The sequence below is a fragment of the Schistocerca nitens genome, chromosome 4 (genome assembly GCF_023898315.1).
Source record: "Schistocerca nitens isolate TAMUIC-IGC-003100 chromosome 4, iqSchNite1.1, whole genome shotgun sequence".
NCBI classification, from domain to species: Eukaryota; Metazoa; Arthropoda; class Insecta; order Orthoptera; family Acrididae; genus Schistocerca; species Schistocerca nitens.
In genome coordinates, this window is record NC_064617.1 from 718,704,500 (window position 1) to 718,726,720 (window position 22,221).

At 41.0% G+C, this 22,221-nt stretch overlaps 1 protein-coding gene across 1 annotated transcript; it reads left to right on the plus strand.

The window, feature by feature from the left end:
* The first annotated feature begins 18,256 nt into the window (after positions 1–18,256).
* Positions 18,257–21,933, plus strand: LOC126252809 (tubulin beta-1 chain-like). The gene is made up of 3 exons (XM_049953749.1): positions 18,257–18,416; positions 20,304–20,768; positions 20,936–21,933. The coding sequence occupies exons 1-3, from the start codon at positions 18,360–18,362 to the stop codon at positions 21,755–21,757; spliced, it is 1,344 nt and encodes a 447-aa protein (XP_049809706.1). The 5' UTR covers positions 18,257–18,359; the 3' UTR covers positions 21,758–21,933.
* Positions 21,934–22,221: the final 288 nt, after the last annotated feature.

Genomic DNA, 22,221 nt, shown 5'->3' on the forward strand with positions numbered 1-22,221 from the left:
AAAGATGAGCGATGTGTCAGTGGTGTTGGAAACAGTTAAAATCATTAAAATTGAACGAAGCTCCAGGGCCCGATGGAATTTCTATCTGATTCAATACTGAACTTGCGGCTGAGTTAGCTCCTCTTCTAACTATAATCTATCGTAGATACCTCAAACAGACAACCGGGGCCAGTAGTTGGAAGAAAGAATAGGTCACACCCATTTACAAGAAGGGTAGTTGAAATGATTCACAGAACTACCATCCTATGTCCGTAACTTCAATTTGTTGTAGAATCTTAGAATATATTCTGAGCTCAAACATAATGAGGCATCTCGAACAGAATGACCTCCTCCATGCCAACCAGCATGAATTCAAAAACACGGACCATGTGAAACCGAATTAATATTTTTCTGACTTGATATACTGGAAGTTTTGGATCAAGGCCGTCAGGTAGATGCAGTATTTCTTGATTTCCGAAAAGCATTTGACTCAGTACCACATCTACGCTTATTGTCAAAAGTACTATCGTATGGGGTATCAAGCGAAATTTGTGACTGGACTGAGGACCTTTCTGGTAGGGAGGATGCAGCATCTTATCTTGTCTAGAGAGTCATCGTCAGATGTAGAAGTAACTTCGGGTATGGTCCAGGGAAGTGTGTTGGGGCTCTTGCTGCTCATGTTGTATATTAATGATCTTGCGGACAATATTAATAGTAACCTCAGACTTTTCTCAGACGATGCAGTTATCAACATCTACATCTATATAGATACTCTGGTAATCATACTTAAGTGCCTGGTAAGTTTTCTTCGAACCACCTTCACGATAATTGTCTAGTCACAGAGATGCTGAAGAAATTGAACTTCAAAATGGTTCAAATGGCTCTGAGCACTATGGGACTTAACATCTGCGGTCATCAGTCCCCTAGAACTTAGAGCTACTTAAACCTAACTAACCTAAGGACATCACACACATCCATGCCCGAGGCAGGATTGGAACCTGCGACGTAGCAGTCGCGCGGTTCCAGACTGCAGCGCCTAGAACCGCTCGGCCACACCGGCCGGCTGGAAATTGAACTGGCAGACTCTTTAAGACAAAAGTAAACTATCCAGAGAAAGCCTACTTACGAAGTTTCAAGAACCGGCTTTAAATAATGATTCTAGGAAAGTACTATAACCCCCTACGTATCGCTCACATAGGGATCATGAGGAGAAAATTAATTGCAGCTCTCACACAGTCATTCAAACAATTATTCTTCCCGCGCTCCATACAAGAATTGTAGGGGAAGAAATACTAATAACTGGCATAATGGGACGTACCCTCTGCTATGCACTTCACAATGGTTTGCGGAGTATAGATGTAGATGTAGATGTTGGCCGCACCACCGAGCTACGTAGACATTATACAAGCTATTGCCACACTGAGGTATAGTATTTCCTACCGCTGTTCCGCCCTGACTGCACCTCACGACGTCGACAGCGTTCCCTAGGTCAGCAGTCTAATAACGACAGTTTGCCTGCGTATTTTTAGAGGTGCGTCTATATGCTGGATGTCAATTACAATGAGGAATACTGAAAGCCCACCGATTTGATTGGTTATTGCGTCATGGCGGGTAGTCAGAATTACGTTTTTTTTTTTTTTTTGTCATCGAGTACGTATCACCTGGGAAATGTAAAGAAGGAAACGTGAACAACAATTGCACTTCGTCTGGTGGACCGAGTCAAAATCTGTGAGATTCTCCTCGCATCAGCTTGCCAAGTCAGTCTCTTTGAGAAGTATATCCAGTTCATAGCCGGTTGAAAAGATGGATAGATAGTACCTCCAATTTTTACAGAGGTCGGCGTGAAACTGCGTCAGACACCGCAGTACACGAGAAGAAAGAGCAAAACATTATTCAGAAGGAACTGTATATGAGAACTCAGTGCTCGCTACATTGTGAAGAATAAATGCTTATAATGAGATTATACATGAATCGCTTCGGATCATTTTGGAAAAGGAGGGTACAAAGTTGTCGATGTGTGTGTGTGTGTTGTGTGTGTGTGTGTGTGTTTGTGTGTGTGTGGAGGCGGGGGTGGGGGAGGGGGTGCGGGATGATAAGAGAGTCAGAGACTTCCATCACCTGTGTTCAAAGTGATGTAAAATTTTAAAAAAATCCTGTGTGCGTGTACCATTCAGACAGTTTAATATTTATCATCACTTCTTGTCATGCCTTAAATTAGTAACCCAACCGTAGAGTTAACGATTGAATGCCTATCAAATGTATAATTTGTTTGCAGTTACGCATTATTGCTGATGAAGCACTTATACACCTGCAACACACTCGCATGGTACGTAACCCAGGTTAAATTAAGGAAGGCAATCCAGATTACAAGAACATCTGATTACGGGAAAGTGTATTATAATACTCGTTTGTTCCTTGCTAATAGAAATTCTTCAACTTGAACTTTCTGTGTCCAGCGAAAACTATGCACTATGTTTAGCTTCTTTGCCCGACAGCTAGTTGTTATTTGTGATATACCACTGAATTAAATATCCAAGTATATGCTGTCACTATTAGGCGAGAAAAAGGAATAAATACCATGACTCCCCTGGAAGGTAAAATATTGTGACTACGAAGTTTATTCTAGAGCGAGCACCAAAACTACGATATTTCCCACAACACATTTGACTCCATCTGTTCGAACTAATGTAGAATGCAATTTTTCGCCTAGCAGGTTTGTAATTAAGTCATTAATTAACCCAAACGAATCTTCTTCTTCTCGTTGTCCCATCGTTATTTCAAGATTTGGGAGTTATATATTTTTACCTTTGTGGCCGGATGACGTTCCTTTCCCCACAATTGTCAATTAACATAATTGAGGAAACTCTTTGCGCGCTCTATCTGTAATTCATGTACATATGCTTCTTCATATTATATTTTAACTATTTGCGTATCATGTTTTCTGAAGCACTGATGGAAGATCAGTCCTCCATTTGCATAAACGAGTGGGGAATGCAGCCTAAAAAACTACAGCGGGCTAGCCTGCGTACCAAATCAATGGGCGTCAATGCCAGTGACATCCCACTCGAGCCAGGCTGTATATTCTTCGCTACTCTGGAACACGTCTTTCTGCTGAACAAGAACTCATAGCTTTTAAGGTATGCATTTTGGAGCCCTTGCTCACCAGTTAATTCTTTCTTATTTTGGTCCATACTACCCCCTCCCAAAACGTGGAAAGGAAAGAGCTTGTAATAAAAAAGATTTTTTTCACGGTATCGAAGAAGAAGTGCTCATAGATCTTATGGTATGCAGTTTAGAACCCACGTTTACTAGACTTTTTTGCTTCGAATGATCATTGCTGTCATACGCCTAAATGCTGATCATTTCTCCTGGGAACCGAGTGGGGTAGCGCAGTGGTTAACACACTGGACTCGCATTCGGGAGGACAACGGCTCAAGTGCGTGTCCGGCCATCCTGATTCATGTTTTCTGTGATTTCCCTAAATCGCTTAAGGCAAATGCCAGGATGGTGTCTTTGAAAGGGCACGGTCGCTTTCCTTCTCCATCCTTCCCTAATAAGAGCTTATGATCCATCTCTTATGACGTCGACGTTGACGGGAGGTTAAACACCAATCTCCTCCTCCTCTTTCTCATGTGCCTCCCCGTATGTATGCGAAAACTGCCAAATAGTTAATCTGTTGAAAGCACTCACATTTCTAGCAATGTTCTCTTGCAGATAAGATTTATACGAGGGTCACTCCAAAAGAAATGCACACTATTTTTTTAAAAATACAGTTTTCATTGTGCATGTGTGAAAGTTTTACAGTGTGTAAATACATCCTTCCCGCTTGTTTTCAAACTTAGTTCAACCTGTTCCCGTGAGTGGCGCCGTCACAGCATGTCTTCAAGATGGCTGATACACTTGACGTTCGTCAGAAGCAACGTGCTGTCATAGAATTCCTGTGCTGTGAAAACGAGACAGTGGGAAACACCCACAAGAGGTTGAAAGAGGTGTATGGAGATGCTGCTGTCGATCGCAGTACAGGTAGTTGGTGGGCAAGCAGGTTACGTGATGAAAGCGGTCGCGGCAATATTGAGGATTGTCCTCGCAGCGGCAGGCCTCGTACTGCACAGTCCAGACAATGTGCAGAGAGTTAACGAATTGGTGACTGCTGACAGACGCATCACTGTGAACGAATTTTCACGCTACGTTGGGATAGGGGAAGGACGTGTTTTGCAGAATACAGAAAGTGTTGGCGTTAAAAAAGGTTTGTGCCAGGTGGGCTCCCAGCATGTTGACAGTGGCTCACAAAGAAACAAGAAAAACGGTACGCAGCGAACTATTGGAACAGTACGAGAATGGTGGAGATGAATTTCTTGGAAGAATTGTGACAGGTGATGAAACATGGCTCCATCATTTTTCACCAGAGACGAAGAGGCAATCAATAGAGTGGCATCATGCAAATTCACCCAAGGAAAAAAAAAAAACTGGAAAAGTTATGGCTACGGTGTTTTTCGATTCCGAAGGACTCTTGCTTGTGGACATCATGCCAAGTGGAACCACCATAAATTCTGATGCATATGTGACGACACTGATGAAACTTCAAGCTCGACTGAGTCGTGGTCGACCACATCGGCAAAAGCAGGATGTTTTGCTGTTGCACGGCCACATATCAGTCAAAAAACCATGGAAGCGTTCACAAAACTCGGATGGACAACACTGAAACACCCGCCTTACAGTCCTGATCTGGCTCCATGTGACTGTCATCTCTTTGGGAAACAGAAAGACTCTCTTCGTGGAACAAGGTTTGAAGATGATGACTCCCTTGTGCACGCTGCCAAACAGTGGCTCCAACAGTTTTGTCCAGAATTTTACCGTGCGGGTATATAGACGCTGGTTCCAAGATGGCGTTAGGCAGTTGAGAGGGATGGAAATTATGTGGAGAAATGAAAATATTGTTCCTAAAAGATGTGTCTACACACTGTAAAACTTTCAAAAGTGTAAGATAAAAGATGGATTAAAAAAATAGTGTGCATTTCTCTTGGAGTGACCCTCGTATATGACAGTCTTGAGCCACTGAGCTTATTTTACAGTAGTCTTAAAGTTACTATGACGTGATGGATGATTATGTGCGATTAGCATTTTAATTTCCTCAAGAGTGAACAAAGATTAAAAAGATTGTATGGGAAGGCGAAAACGGAAGAGTTTCGTCCCTAAAAATATTGTGAAGTGTGATAAATCGCTAATTTGCTGCATTTCATTGCGCCAAATTATAATTGTTTTCGTAACACTTTCACGCACTAGCAAGCGACTACAGAAAACCTTTCGCTGCACCATTTGACCTGACGCTTGGAGTCAATGATGTTCGCAACTAAAATTCTGGTTTGCGCACCTAAATGCTCACTCCATTCTATCCTACTTTCTGGATTTTCTCAGTGGTGATACTGTCATAGCGCGTGCTGAGGACTGTCTGGGAAACTGTGCTGCTCTTACGTCCTATACTCGATTTGTTTGCTTACAGTGGCCTTGTGCTGCTATATCGTTTCCGTTCCTACGATTACTGGGATCTCATACATTTCGCGCAGAACACGTACGTCACTGCATCCGAACAAAACGCCTCCTGCATTGATGGAGGAAGGACAATACTGAACAACACAACAATTCACGCCTTTTTCAGGCCACGATACGACAGTGTTATCATCAATAAAATCTATATGCAGTTCAGCAAGTTTCGTATCCTAAGAATACGTGATGATAAGGCTTATGTCTCGAAACGTGTTGCATGCATAATATTTAGCTAATGCATTAAGATATGATGACTAGTAGCTTTTAATAAAAAGGGTACTTCGTTAATTTAAACCAATACTCAAGGTCGAAAAAGAGTAAACACGGTATGAAAATAGATTGTTTCACCGTATAAATTTGTACCTAACGGCATGAGAGATAGCTACACACAATTCTTGACCACTGTACTGTAACCCAATTTTCAAAGTTAGATGCCAAATCAATCAACAATAGCTTCCGCTGTCGTGCACTTGGTAAACCACACTTGCATTATGTATTCTGATCTTTTGGTATAAGCCGGCCGCGGTGGTCTCGCGGTTCTAGGCGCGCAGTCCGGAACCGTGCGACTGCTACGGTCGCAGGTTCGAATCCTGCCTCGGGCATGGATGTGTGTGATGTCCTTAGGTTAGTTAGGTTTAAGTAGTTCTAAGTTCTAGGGGACTGATGACCACAGCAGTTGAGTCCCATAGTGCTCAGAGCCATTTAGCCATCTTTTCGTATGCGTTTTACTCAATCATCATTTCTCTCATATCGTTCTCAAACTAAATAACGCGAGAATAATAATTAACATTAGGTAATTTCAGTTGATTACAACGAACAGACAAACTTCGAAACATACTACATTTAATGTGGGAAGACAACTGGTACGACAATACCATGAGAGTAATTTTAGGTTTCTGCCTTGCCTCTGTAGCCTATACTCATTCCGTGTAATGTTTGTGTGTTTTAATTTCCTCATTGATCGATTATTAGTTACTTACTGGTCGACTCTAAAGTCCTTGTAGAACTTAACCTCATTTGTCACTTGCCTCCATTCGTATCTACCCGTTGCTTTCCTTCTGCAGTTCGGGACTCCTATTGCTTTAAGGTCCTCCCCCATACCTTTGAGCCACCTTTTCCTCAGACTTCCTTTCTTCTTCTCCCTCCTGGCTTTTCTACGAACACTTTCTTTACACTTCGAGTTTCTGGCATTCTCTGTGCATGTCCATCACATCTTATTCTTCCTTACTTGATTTTCTCTACAACATTCATCTGTCCGAAACGTTTCTGTAGTTCTGCGTTTGTTTTCGTTCTCCAACTTCTATTGTCTCTCACCACTCAAATATTTTTCTCTAAATCTTCCTTTCCCATTTCAATAATCAGCCTTCCTCCTTTTTGGTCATCACCCAGCCTTCCGATTCATACATTATTATAGGTCTTCTTGTAGTTAAATATACTTAGATTTTCTTACTAACATCTCTGGACTTGAATACATTCTGCAAGGAATAACAACGTCGGTTTTCACTTGTTACCCTTTCTTGAATTTTTGTTGTTGTCCTGTTATGTTCTGTTATTATCGAGCCTAAGTATTTAAATTTTTCCACTCTTCGATACTCTTTCCCATTTAATTTTTTTGAAGTCTCTCCTCTATCCCCACCAAGGTCTTCCATCATATGCTTTGTTTTACATATATTCACTTCCGCGTTCTCCTCCCAACGCAGCATAGTTATCCTTCAAGGTTCTGATGTTGTTGTTGTTGTCTTCAGTCCTGAGACTGGTTTGATGCAGCTCTCCATGCTACTCTATCCTGTGCAAGCTTCTTCATCTCCCAGTACTTACTGCAACCTACATCCTTCTGAATCTGCTTAGTGTATTCATCTCTTGGTCTCCCTCTACGATTTTTACCCTCCACGCTGCCCTCCAATGCTAAATTTGTGATCCCTCGATGCCGTTGTTCTTGTCAAGTTGTGCCATAAACTCCTCTTCTTCCCAAATTCTATTCAATACCTCCTCATTAGTTATGTGATCTACCCATCTAATCTTCAGCATTCTTCTGTAGCACCACATTTCGAAAGCTTCTATTCTCTTCTTGTCTAAACTATTTATCGTCCACGTTTCACTTTCATACATGACTACACTCCATACAAATACTTTCAGAAACGACTTCCTTACACTTAAATCTATACTCGATGTTAACAAATTTCTCTTCTTCAGAAATGCTTTCCTTGCCAATGCCAGTCTACATTTTATATCCTCTCTACTTCGACCATCATCAGTTATTTTGCTCCCCAAATAGCAAAACTCCTTTACTACTTTGTGTCTCATTTCCTAATCTAATTCCCTCAGCATCACCAGACTTAATTCGACTACATTCCATTATCCCCGTTTTGCTTTTGTTGATGTTCATCTTATATCCTCCTTTCAAGACACTGTCCATTCCGTTCAACTGCTCTTCCAAGTCCTTTCGTCTCTGACAGAATTAGAATGTCATCGGCGAACCTCAAAGGTTTAATTTCTTCTCCATGGATTTTAATACATACTCCTAACTTTTCTTTTGTTTCCTTTATTGCTTGCTCAATATACAGATTGAATAACATCGGGGATAGGCTACAACCCTGTCTCACTCCCTTTCCAACCTCTGCTTCCCTTTCATACCCCTCGACTCTAATAACTGCCATCTGCTTTCTGTACAAATTGTAAATAGCCTTTCGCTCCCTGTATTTTACCCCTGTCACCTTCAGAATTTGAAAGAGAGTATTCCAATCAACATTGTCAAAAGCTTTCTCTAAGTCTACAAATGCTAGAAACGTAGGTTTGCCTTTCCTTAATCTTTCTTCTAAGATAAGTCGTAGGGTCAGTATTGCCTCACGTGTTCCAACATTTCTACGGAATCCAAACTGATCTTCGCCGAGGTCGGCTTCTATCAGTTTTTCCATTCGTCTGTAAAGAATTCGCGTTAGTATTTTGCAGCTGTGACTTATTAAACTGATAGTTCAGTATTTTTCACACCTGTCAACACCTGCTTTCTTTGGGATTGGAATTATTATATTCTTCTTGAAGTCTGAGGGTATTTCGCCTGTCTCATAAATCTTGCTCACCAGATGGTAGAGTTTTGTCAGGACTGGCTCTCCCAAGGCTGTCAGTAGTTCTAATGAAATGTTGTCTACTCAGGGGGCCTTGTTTTTTCTCAGGTCCTTCAGTGCTCTGTCAAACTCTTCGCGCAGTAACATATCTCCCATTTCATCTTCATCTACACCCTCTTCCATTTCCATAATATTGTCCTCAAGTACATCGCCCTTGTATAGACCCTCTATATACTCCTTCCACCTTTCTGCTTTCCCTTCTTTGCTTGGAACTGGGTTTCCATCTGAGCTCTTGATATTCATACAAGTGGTTCTCTTTTCTGCAAAGGTCTCTTTAATTTTCCTGTAGCCAGTATCTATCTTACCCCTAGTGAGATAATCCTCTACATCCTTACATTTGTTCTCTAGCCATCCCTGCTAAGCCATTTTGCACTTTCTGTCGATATCATTTTTGAGACGTTTGTATTCCTTTTTGCCTGCTTCATTTACTGCATTTTTATATTTTCTCCTTTCATCAATTAAATTCAATATTTCTTCTGTTACCCAAGGGTTTCTACTAGTCCTCGTCTTTTTACCTATTTGATCCTCTGCTGCCTTCACTATTTCATCCCTCAAAGCTACCCATTCTTCTTCTACTGTTTTTCTTTCCCCCATTCTTGTCAATTGTTCCCTTATGCTCTCCCTGAAAGTCTGTACAACCTCTGGTTTATTCAGTTTATCCAGGTCCCATCTCCTTAAATTCCCACCTTTTTGCAGTTTCTTCAGTTTCAATCTGCAGTTCATAACCAATAGATTGTGGTCAGAGTCCACATCTGCCCCTGCAAATGTCTTACAATTTAAAACCTGGTTCCTAAATCTCTGTCTTACCATTATATAATCTATCTGATACCTTTTAGTATCTCCAGGGTTTTTTCATGTATACAACCTTCTTTCATGATTCTTGAACCAAGTGTTAGCTATGATTATGTTATGCTCTGCGCAAAATTCTACCAGGCGGCTTCCTCTTTCATTCCATAACCCCAATCCATATTCACCTACTATGTTTCCTTCTCTCCCTTTTCCTACTCTCGAATTCCAGACACCCATGACTATTAAATTTTCGTCTCCCTTCTTTACCTGAATAATTTCTTTTATCTCATCATAAGTTCATCAATTTCTTCATCATCTGCAGAGCTAGTTGGCATATAAACTTGTACTACTGTAGTAGGCGTGGACTTCGCGTCTATCTTGGCCACAATAATGCGTTCACTATGCTGCTTGTTGGGCTATGCAGTATGCAGTAGAAATGAGAGGAGAAAGACTGAGTTCTGCAATAAATTTCACATGGTAATAGCGAATACTCTGTTCAAGAACAACAAGAGGAGGAGATATACTTGGAAAAGACCCGGAGACACGGAAAGATTCCAGCTGGATTGCATCATGGCCAGACAGAGATTCCGAAATCAGATATTGGACTGTGAGATGTACCCAGGAGCAGATATAGACTCAGACCATAATTTAGTAATGAGAAGTAGACTGAAGTTTAAGAGAATATTGCGGAAGAATCAGTGTGGCAGAAAATACTGAGGAATGATGAGACGTGTTTGAAGTTGGCTAAGGATGTGGACACTGCGATAAGAAATATCACAGAAGGCAGTGCAGTTGAAGAGCAGTGAACATCTCTAACATGGGCAATCACGGATGTTGGACAGTCGGACATAGTTAAAAGGAAGGCAAGTCCGAAGAAATATTGGCTAATAAAAGGAATACTTCGACTGATCAACGAAAGGAGGAAGTTAAAAAATGTTCAGGGGAAAACAAGAATTCAACAATATAAATAGCTTAGGAATGAAATAAATAGGAAGTTCAAGGCAGCCAAGCGAAATGGCTGCAGGAAAACTGTGAACGAATCGAAAAAGAAATGATCGTTGGAAGAATTGACGGAGTTTATAGAAAAGTCAAAAGAACGTTCGGTGAAATTAAGAGCAAGGATGGTAACGTTGAAAGAGCAATGAGAATTCCACTGTTGGACGCAGAGGAAAGAGCGGGTGGGTGGAAAGAGTACTTTGAAGGTCTCTATGAGGGAGATGACTTTTCTGGTAATTCGATAGAAAAAGAAACTGGACTCGATAAGAAAGGCATAAGAGATACAGTATTAGAGGCAGAGTTTAAAACAGCCTGAACCACTTGATTGAGATCAAATACAGCAGAAGTGATAGATAACAATCCATCGGAATTTCTAAACGCCGCTGCCGCACGGAGCTCTCACTGCTACTAGTGACTTGAGGCGTTTGAGGGCGGCTTACCATCAGACCATCGGGAAAATATCATCCACACAGTTCCGAAGATAGTAAGCGCTGATAGGTGCGAAAACTATTGCACTACAGGTTACCATCTCATGCATCCAAGCTGCTGACAAGATTAATATGCAGAAGAATGGAAAAGAAAATTGAGGATCTGTTAGAAGACGAACAGTATGGCTTTAGGAAAGATAAAGGCACCAGTGAGGCAGTTGTGAGGTTGCACTTAATAATAGATGCAAGACTGAAGAAAAATCAAGACCTTCAAATAGGTTTCGACAATATGAAATGGTGCAAGATGTTCGAAATTCTGATAAAAATAGGACTAAGCTGCAAGTACAGATGGGTGATATACAATAAGCACAAGAACCAGGAGGGCATCATAAGATTGGTAGAGCGAGAACGAAGTGCTCGAATTAAAAAGGGTGCAAGACAGGTATGCAGGCATTCGACCTACTGTTCAATCTACACATCGAAGAAGCAATAATGGAAATAAAAGAAAGGTAGAAGAAAGGGATTAAAATTCAGAGTGAACGAATATCAATAATATTCGCCGATGACATTACTAGCCTCAGTGATAGAGAAGAAGAATTACATAATCTGTTGAATGGAATGAACAGTCGAATGATTGGCCTTCAGAATATGGATTGAGAGTAAACTCAAAAAAGCTGAAAGTAATGTTATATATTATTTGAAGTATAAGTTTTTTGCTGCGCTAGAAAGGAAATTGTTGAATGCAAAGAAAGTAATGAGAATTAGGAAAAACGAGAATGGCGAGAAACTGAGCATCAATATTGGTGGTCATGAGAATGTCGGACATTTGCCACGCCGGACATTTGCCACACTTGCCCCTTCGCCAGGTAGCTTGAGTAGCGATCCCTCAGGTAAGGGACGCCCTTCCTCGTACTACTTCTGTCCGCTTTCAAACCGCCGTCTCCACATCTTACTCGATGCGACCAGTACATAAGGGACATTGTTCTTCGACATCTTGGCGAAATACAGAGCTTCTTTTCCGAAATCGAAATATTTATAACTTTTGGGAAACGAAAGCAATACCAACGATTATGTCAGTATGTAATTAGTTCTGCCAAGTATAAATATACTGGGTGTTACAAAAAGGTACGGCCAAACTTTCAGGAAACATTCCTCACACACAAAGAAAGAAAATATGTTATGTGGACATGTGTCCGGAAACGCTTACATTCCATGTTAGAGCTCATTTTGTTACTTCTCTTCAAATCACATTAGTCATGGAATGGAAACACACAGCAACAGAACGTACCAGCGTGACTTCAAACACTTTGTTACAGGAAATGTTCAAAATGTCCTCCGTTAGCGAGGATACATGCATCCATCCTGCGTCGTATGGAATCCCTGATGCGCTGATGCAGCCCTGGAGAATGGCGTATTGTATCACAGCCGTCCACAATACGTGCACGAAGAGTCTCTACATTTGGTACCGGGGTTGCGTAGACAAGAGCTTTCAAATGCCCCCATAAATGAAAGTCAAGAGGGTTGAGGTCAGGAGAGCGTGGAGGCCATGGAATTGGTCCGCCTCTACCAATCCATCGGTCATCGAATCTGTTGTTGAGAAGCGTATGAACACTTCGACTGAAATGTGCAGGAGCTCCATCGTGCATGAGCCACATGTTGTGTCGTACTTATAAAGGCACATGTTCTAGCAGCACAGGTAGAGTATCCCGTATGAAATCATGATAACGTGCTCCATTGAGCGTAGGTGGAAGAACGTACTGACAAAACTAAAATGGGCTGTAACATGGAAATTAAGCGTTTCCGGACACATGTCCACATAACATCTTTTCTTTATTTGTGTGTGAGGAATGTTTCCTGAAAGTTTGGCCGTATCTTTTTGTAACACCCTGTAGATCCCTCTCTCTGTACGATAGCTTCCTTTCACGCTAACTGATCGCGATAGAAACAGTCCATCTGCAGGGGAGCAACAAGAAAGGAAAGTTGTAAAGAGAATGCGAATGTACGCTAATCATTTCATCTTGATCACTGCATTAGTGCCTACTTTAGTTACTACAACTGCATGCCCAAAAGTCAATAAGGAAAGAAGAAGTGGGAATGTGAATGTTTGAAAAGAAGAAGACATACTCCATATTAATTTACTCTGTAAAATCCGATATCCCTTGCGGTGAAACATTAGTTAATAAAGTGTAGCGGGACAATGTTCAGAACATGACAGAAAATATGTTCACTAAATAGAGATAAGAACATCTATGATCGACATGTCATCTAAAGTCGACATACAATTTTAAAATGTTAGAAGTAAGGAAATGAAGTAATACAGAATGCTTGTAACGTACGTTGTTATTCTACATTCTTTAGCTCTGGTCTTTATGGGGTCACAGAGAAAGCATCCTAGGTTTTGGGGGGAAAAGCCGTAATTGTAATGATCTGCACTACAACAGAAACAAGAAGCTCAACTTAAGGAAAAATAATGTAATGTGTGGTTCAGCTCATAAGTGACATTGAAGCAGATAGTTCCTGTGACTTAGTATGGGCAGAGGTTATATTCGACAAACCGGACTACATTTATAACTGGCTCCTTTTACCGACCCCTAGTCTCAGATGAAACAGTTGCTGAACAGTGCCGGCCGTGGTGGCCGTGCGGTTCTCGGCACTTCAGTCCGGAACCGCGTGACTGCTACGGTCACAGGTTCGAATCCTGCCTCGGGCTTGGATGTGTGTGATGTCCTTAGGTTAGTTAGGTTTAAGTAGTTCTAAGTTGTAGGGGACTGATGACCTCAGATGTTGAGTCCCATAGTGCTCAGAGCCATTTGAACCATTTTTTTGCTGAACAGTTCAAAGAAAACTTGAGTCTCATCACAAATAGGTACGCTACTCATACAATTATAGATGGCAGTGACTTCAATCTACCTTCCGTATGTTGACAAAAATACATTTTCAGACCCTATTGTAGATAGAAAACAACTTCCGTAACTGTTATAAATGCTTTTTTTAAAAAAAATTATTTTGAACAATTAGTTCACGAGGCCATTCAAATTGTAAATGGTTACGAAAACACATGACCTCTTAGCCACAAATAATCCTGAGCTTCACGACGGATACAGGGATTAGTGAGCACACAGTCGAGCGAGGCTCTATTCCGTAACAAAGAAATTCACTAAAACTAAACGCGAAACATATCTATTTATAAAAGCAGCTAAAAATTCGTTTGACTTCTTTCTAAGAGACAGTCTCCAATACTTCCTAACTATGTAAGTGAAGACCATATATCAAAGAAATAGTATCAGCAGCACTCGAGAGATTTATACCAAATAAATTAATAAGAGACGGAACTGATCCCCCATGGTACACAAAACACGACAGAAAGCTGCTGCAGGAGCACCGAAAAAGGCACCTATAATTTAGACGCACGCAAAATCTCCAAGATTGGTGAAGTTTTATTGAGGCTCGAAATTTGGTGCGGATTTCAATGCGAGATGCCTTTAATAGTTTCCACAACGCAAGTCTCTCTAGAACTGTGGCGGAAAATCCAAATTCTGGTCCTATGTTAAGTAAACCAACGGAAAGGCTCAGTAAGTACCTTTACTGCGCGACAGCGATTAGGAGGAGGAGGGGGAGACAAGCGACCAAACCCTTTTGAGGAGGTAAAATCGTGGCAAATGTCCGGCGTGGCAAATGTCCGCACACCGGTCACGAAGTAGACGAGGTAAAGGAATTCCGCTACTTTGGAAGCAAAATAACCCATGACAGACGAAGCAAGGACGACTTAAAAAGAAGACTAGCGCAAGCAAAACCAAGAGAAGTCTACTGCTGTCAAACACAAGCCTTCATTTGAAGAAGATATTTCTGAGATGTACGTTTGGAGCACACCATTGTATGATCGTGAATCATGGATGGTGGGAAAATCGGAAGAGAATAGAGTGAAAGTGTTTGAAACGTGATTCTACAGAAAACACTGAAAATCAGGTGGACTGATTAGATAAGGAATGAGGAGGTTCTAAGCAGAATCGGCGAAGAAAGGAACGCAAGGAAAGTGACAAGAAAAAAGGACAGAATGATAGGACATGGATTAACGTATCAGAGATTAACTCCAGTGTACGAGATGGAAATGTAGAGGGTAAAAACTGTAGGGGAAAACAGACATCCAGCAAATCATTGGGGACGTAGGATGCAAGTGCTACTCTGAAATGAAGTTATCGGTGCAAGAGAGGAATTCGCGACGGGCCGCATCAAACCAGTCAGAGAACTAGGAAAAAAAATGAAGCGGATTACGAACAAATATAAGTGCATTAGAACCGTATTAAGGAATGATTTGTGTTCTTGGTGTGTAACAGGGTGGAAAGACAGGCATGGGTGTCAGAGCGTGACAGAAGTTAGGTAGCCGGGTTGTGGTTATGCACCTCGCCCCTTCAGACTATATCTTCCCCGCATATCCTGTTCAGTTCTCCTACGTAAATAGGCATAATAACTTCACTGAACTCGTGTTTAAATAGTAGATTATTTTCAGGTTATTGAGTACTTATCTGCAATTGTTAAGTGAGCTTTTATGTAAAATACTTTACTACAAACTATGACTGAAAAAGTGCTTAATTTGCGTGATGTCAGTGACCTATGCAGTGTCGGTGGGAAAGGGAACTCGCTGCTGTCTGTCATTGACAGCATTATGTAAAGCCATGTAGCTGTGTTGTAGTCACTTGGTGGTGAATTAAAGAATGACCAGAAAGTTACCGCACTTTTCTCATCATCAACTGTGTTACTGGAAGACTGCATAAACCTCTTCCATTCAGGAATTGCTGGTACTTGTAGAGTGGGCGGCACTGGAGCACTTACCATACATCCACATAATATCTTGCAAAGTGGAAGTCAATATGTTTGATGGCTATGGTCAAATCTAGAAGAGTAATCTGCTACAATGCATTGCTGGACTTGTGTTGAATTTTCTGAAGTTCCATTAACACTTCGGAGACCAATTTGTGTCTGTCGGCCTCTTCAGACGTTGGCAGAGCTGAGGGTGGGGTGATGCACTTTAATATCCCCTAGGTGCGATAAGTATTCCAGCTATTGTTGGTGGAGACAATGAAACCGATGTTGTAGAATACATATTGACAGCGTGGGCAGGCTTTTCAGTACTATAAGGCATTTGACAGTGCCAGTTGTTGAGCTTATTTACGTAATAGCTCATTTAACAAGTGCAAAGAAATACACACTTAATAAACTGAAAATAACTCCACTATATAAACATAAGCTCTGTGAAGTTATCTTGCTTATTCACTTGACAGATGGTTCAAATGGCTCTAAGCATTATGGGACTAAACATCTGAGGTCATCAGTCCCCTAGTCTTAGAACTACTTAAACCTAACTAACCTAAGGACATCACACACATCCATGCCCGAGGCAGGATTCGAACCTGCGACCGTAGCAGCAGCGCGGTTCCGGACTGAAGCGCCTAGAACCGCTCGGTCACAGCGGCCGGCCACTTGATAGAACTGGAAACGAAATACTGGGAAGGTATGGTCTGTCTGTGAACTGAAAAGTGTGCAGCACTCGTGATGAGAGAAGTTACCTTTCCCGGAAGAACGCTACAGCACTGTAGAACAGAGATTTACGTAGAACCTGTCCACATGCGTTTGTATTATTAGTAATTCATATCTGTATCCCAAGTAGTGTTAATACAGTATGTGGAAAATAAAACACCTCGAAGCACGTCTGCACACTACTTCGCCAGTGATCCTTTAACGAGCTGCGCAAGGATCGATATAACTTTGTGAAACATCTTGTTGCTTTTTGTGATGTAGTGCAGTAGAGGTCATTTTGCAGACTACAATCTGGCGACCTAACTACCCTCACGCTTCTGACCTCCACCACCAAAACATAATTTATCCCTTACTACCGTTCTACTGCTCTTAGATATGGCACAAAAATGTAGTGTTTGTTCGTAAATCCCGTTATTCAACAATATACAGTAATTTTACACCATTTAAACACTATTTTTAATAATCTGCGATTTTTCCATCCCTTGCAACACGGAACTATTACTCCTAGAGAGAAAAAAAAATGAATATAACCATTTCTTGTAGGAAATTGAATTAATTTTTTTACGGGGAAAAACATTTTCGCTGAAGTTGTGATTTTCTAGAGTGAAGAAAAACAAAAAAGTGATCTTTAAACCACCTCCGCCCACATGGTTATACACCACTGGTCAGGATTTTTAGTATGTTATTCATTACACTTCCCCTACCACCGTACAAGAATTTGCGACTACATTAATTTTTCCCGTTTTCCTTCTTTTACTGAACTATACTACTGTCTTTACAGCGCGGGGAGAAGAGCTATAACAAAGCGGTTCATATATCCTTACAAGAAATAACCTGGGCTATACAATTATAATAGTCTGATATCCTAAAACATACCGGCAACTGACAGCTATCAGATAACAGCAAAAAATGTGGAGAAAACAAAATTGACCTGGAGTGATACTGGGAAAAAATAATAAATTTTCAGTACGGTGATTCCGATGTCTCCTTAATGTAAAATTTACGATGAATTTGTTCTACTCATTTTGACTTAAAACAAGGACCTCTATTCTGGAATTATTGCAAAATATAACTGGGCAAGAATGGAGAGAGCTGTGCATGTGGCGAATTAGTAGGAGAGACAGGAAAATAAACAAATGGATCAGAGAACAGAAGTAAGTAGAAGACCTCATAACGCCTATAGTGAAAATGGAATGGAGATAGGAGAGACATGTGTGTCTGAAAATACATGTAATGCAATCGAAAACTGTTAAAACAGGACGCGGGAAAAGGGCGGTACGCTCTCAAACATAACTCTGCCTACAACTGGCGAGTGCAGCACTACCCATGAGTGCGAAAGGATTTACACTTTAAAATTACTATGTAGTCACTGATTACTGAGCAGCAACCGTGGTTTTGGAATGTTGGCGGTGTGTTCTTTATTGAAACAAATTTCTCTATATGTTCTTAAAGAGCCTTTAATTAACAGTCGAGCAACATTTTTATTCCACGTCGACGGCGCTCCTACGTAGTAAGAGCACGATTCGTAACGGCGAGTCCTAAAAATGCTACCAAATTGCGAACTACAGTGCACGGTGCGCACGCGTTGTAACGTAAGTATGGATTCTTCGAGAAGTGTGGCAGACAATTGAACTGCGCGCCATCTGTTCTACAGTGGGGCAATAGTATTTAAAGCTTGCATAGTATTTAAAGGGTCTCTTTATGGATCGCTGCTGTTTTGTCGTTGTTTGGTAGTTCTTACAACTTGACAACTTATTAGGTCGGGACTACTTGCGGGCAGATATTTGAAATTCAAAGAACTGGCGTAGGAAGAACGACGTCACGAGAGCGTCACCGCGCTCCCACCAATAGGAGGGCAGGCGGCAGGGATATTACGGCGGCAGGGCGTTGTTCTCTCTCAGTTGAGGATCCGTTAGCGGAGAGTTCGTGAGTACTTGCTGCGTTCGTTTGTGTGGTGTAGATAACCATGAGGGAAATTGTGCACATCCAGGCCGGTCAGTGCGGCAACCAGATTGGAGCGAAGGTAAGGAGCTTTCTGTGTCTGAACTTTTTTTTGAGTATGAATTCGTTAAATCGCTGGACAAGTATACATGATTTTTGTTAACGGTTTACACAAACGTTTGCTGTAACTACTTGAGCCTACTGTTATGTGCTTTTCATTGTGGAGGAAAAGTCCTTCAGATACTCTTTTATTACTCCGTTAAATTATTGAAATAAGGCGCTCTGCTTGGTTTTTTCTTTGTCTACCCTATGACCAAAAAGTAGGTGTTACGGATAGTTAATTATTGCCGCAGAGCTGAAAGTTTAAAACTAACTTTCGTAATTGTTACATTAAAAAAAAGGGCCTCATTGTTTAAGTGCTGGTGTTAACGCCGTTCGGTGCAACCTGTTAACCTGGCACGTGATTCGCGGTTTGTGATAAGGCATTCTGAAGTTGCTGTGCTTGGTAGGGTTAACACGAAGTTTTCATGCGCAGAAAGCAAATTTCAGAAGTAGATTGTGCGTGATGCTGATGTTGAACATACGTTTTAAGTTTTCTGCGTAGGCTAAAATCTTAAGTATAAGGAAAAGTTCTAATTTGCTTACTTGCAGTATTAACACGCGGGTAAGAAGAAAAGGGCAATCGTTTCATAGCGACATAGTTTTGAACTGAATCTTATTTCTGGTGAATATGTTCTAAATTTGTGGTTAGTCATAGGGCGTATGTAAATTGAAGTTCGAGTAATACGTAGATAGGTTCCCGCGCGACACATGTGACCTTGTGCGCCCTGGTTTCTTATTGGTCGATTTTGAATTTTGGGTGGTAGCTGTAGATCTGACATCTCGCGATTTTTTTTTTACGACGGTTAAGAGACTTCAGTAAGTTAATTTCTGGAGCAGCTAACCTGTCTTTATTCTGCATTTTATGATTTGTGTGAATCGCTCTCTTCAGATATTATAGTAAACAGTATTTTGAGCTTAAGTGATAGTGCCTTTTCATTAATAACGAAGCAATCTCTTTGTGCCAGTGGTTAGTGTATGAATTGTTACTTTACGCATTAGACTAAATTAGGTTATTTTTATAATATATAATGGTGCGAAATTAAGACTAGACATCTTGCAGAAGGAACACAGCTTACTGCTGTAAGCAGTGTTCTTTATAAGATGTATTACTACAGCTGCGGCTCCCCGGAACAGTCGTCATATTATGAGCTGATAATGTCAAATGCGTGTGAAGAGACACATGGTAATGTGGCACTGTTGTTGTGGTCTTCAGTCCTGAGACTGGTTTGATGCAGCTTAGGCCTTAGGTCTGATATTATTCTGTTTCAACATTACCTTAGTATCAGCGTGGTAAATAAACCATCGTGTTACATGTCTCACGAAGTAGTTCAACAGCGAAATAGTGCATTCGTAGGGATTGTCTCAAATTTGTGCGAAAAAGGCCCTGTATTTACGTGTAAACTAATTCCTCAAATATGTTCGCTGTCTTCATTACGTACGCTAGTAACCCTTATCATTCGTCTGTTAAATTCGTAAACAGCATTTTTTGTGGTAGTATTTATTGTTTACTTACTTGAACGGCTGATACGGATGAAGACGGTGGATGTAACATATTGACGCCCTGACATGTTTCCTTCCACGCTGTACTTAAAACATTAGTAGCCCTGTTTTGCACTGTAAATGAGTGTTAGATATAGTTTTTAAAGATTCTACATGAAAATCTTAGATGTGGTGTATTAGTGTACTATATCTCTGTAATTGGAGTGTGGTGCTAGCTAGCTTTTAGAAAATGTAAAGAACATTGACTGTATTATAGGCCTTAGATATGTTAAGTGACCTCCACACGAGTTTTAATAGACCTGGTATTTCGAGAAAGTCAAACAATTTTAATTTCTGCTGTAAATTACATGATTTTCTCTTGTTTCAGTTCTGGGAGATCATCTCAGATGAGCATGGCATTGACCCCACTGGTGCATATCACGGTGACTCAGACCTGCAGCTGGAACGTATAAATGTGTATTACAATGAAGCATCTGGTGGCAAATATGTTCCTCGTGCCATCCTTGTTGACCTGGAGCCAGGCACAATGGACTCAGTACGATCTGGGCCGTTTGGCCAGCTTTTTAGGCCAGACAATTTTGTGTTCGGACAAAGTGGAGCAGGTAACAACTGGGCAAAAGGGCACTATACAGAGGGTGCTGAACTTGTGGACTCTGTGTTGGATGTTGTCAGGAAGGAAGCAGAGAGCTGTGATTGCCTACAGGGCTTCCAGCTGACCCATTCATTAGGTGGTGGCACAGGATCTGGAATGGGAACTCTGCTTATTTCAAAAATCCGTGAAGAATACCCTGACAGGATAATGAACACATACTCAGTCGTCCCGTCACCTAAGGTAACTACTATGGCTTTCCTACTTTCCATCATCTGTAAATAATAAACTAGTGTAACATTTTAATTTAGAGATAAAATTTCCAAAGAAATTGAAATTTTAAAACTTCATTACAGAAATTATATATAGAATTTGTTGAATAAAAAGCTGAAAGTATCTTTTCTTTCCAGGTTTCAGACACAGTTGTTGAGCCATATAATGCAACACTGTCAGTTCACCAGCTTGTAGAAAACACAGATGAAACCTATGTCATTGACAATGAGGCACTATATGACATTTGCTTCCGCACCCTGAAACTTGCAACGCCAACGTATGGAGACTTGAATCACCTTGTATCTCTCACAATGTCTGGTGTAACAACTTGCCTGAGGTTCCCTGGTCAGCTGAATTCCGACCTTCGTAAACTAGCTGTCAACTTGGTACCTTTCCCTCGCCTCCACTTCTTTATGCCAGGCTTTGCTCCTCTCACTTCACGAGGATCCCAACAATACCGTGCCCTTACTGTACCTGAGCTTACCCAGCAAATGTTTGATGCCAAAAATATGATGGCTGCGTGTGATCCTCGTCATGGTCGTTACCTCACTGTGGCTGCAATGTTCCGTGGACGCATGTCAATGAAAGAAGTAGATGAGCAGATGCTGAACATACAGAACAAGAATAGCAGTTACTTTGTGGAATGGATCCCCAACAACGTGAAGACGGCCGTCTGTGACATTCCACCTCGAGGACTCAAAATGGCTGCCACATTTGTTGGTAATTCTACAGCAATTCAGGAGCTGTTCAAGCGTATATCTGAGCAGTTCACTGCTATGTTCCGCCGAAAGGCTTTCCTCCACTGGTACACTGGTGAGGGCATGGATGAAATGGAGTTCACGGAGGCGGAATCTAACATGAATGACCTGATCTCTGAATACCAACAGTACCAGGAGGCGACAGCTGATGAGGATGCCGAATTTGATGAGGAACAGGAAGGAGAAGTTGAAGAAAATTGAACTGTGTAACATTCCTGCCTTTGTGCAGCAGTTAGCTGTGTTTCAGCAATGTGTTTTTGTGCATTGTATGGAACACTTAACAAAATGGCTTACGGCTTATGACTGATTTGAGAACAAATTTAATGAACTTGTTTGTAAATTAATTTTTCATTGTAATAAATCTTTTTTCTATCTAATTGTTTGTGCTTACTTTGCCATTTTTGAATTTAATGTTGAACTAGTGAACAGAGCACAATGCTAGTAAATTTTGGTTAATTTTTCTGATTGTGGAAGGTTGGCCAATTTCTTGGGCTTTCTGCAACACAGCTTCTCAGAACTGAATCTGTATCTTGTCATGGGGTGTTAACTAGCTTCAGTTAAATCCCAATTACCACAAATTATACCAGCTACAGTACAACTAAAGTATTAACAAAGTAGGAAACTAACCATATGTAGTATATAGTGTCTTCTGTGTGTGCTAATGC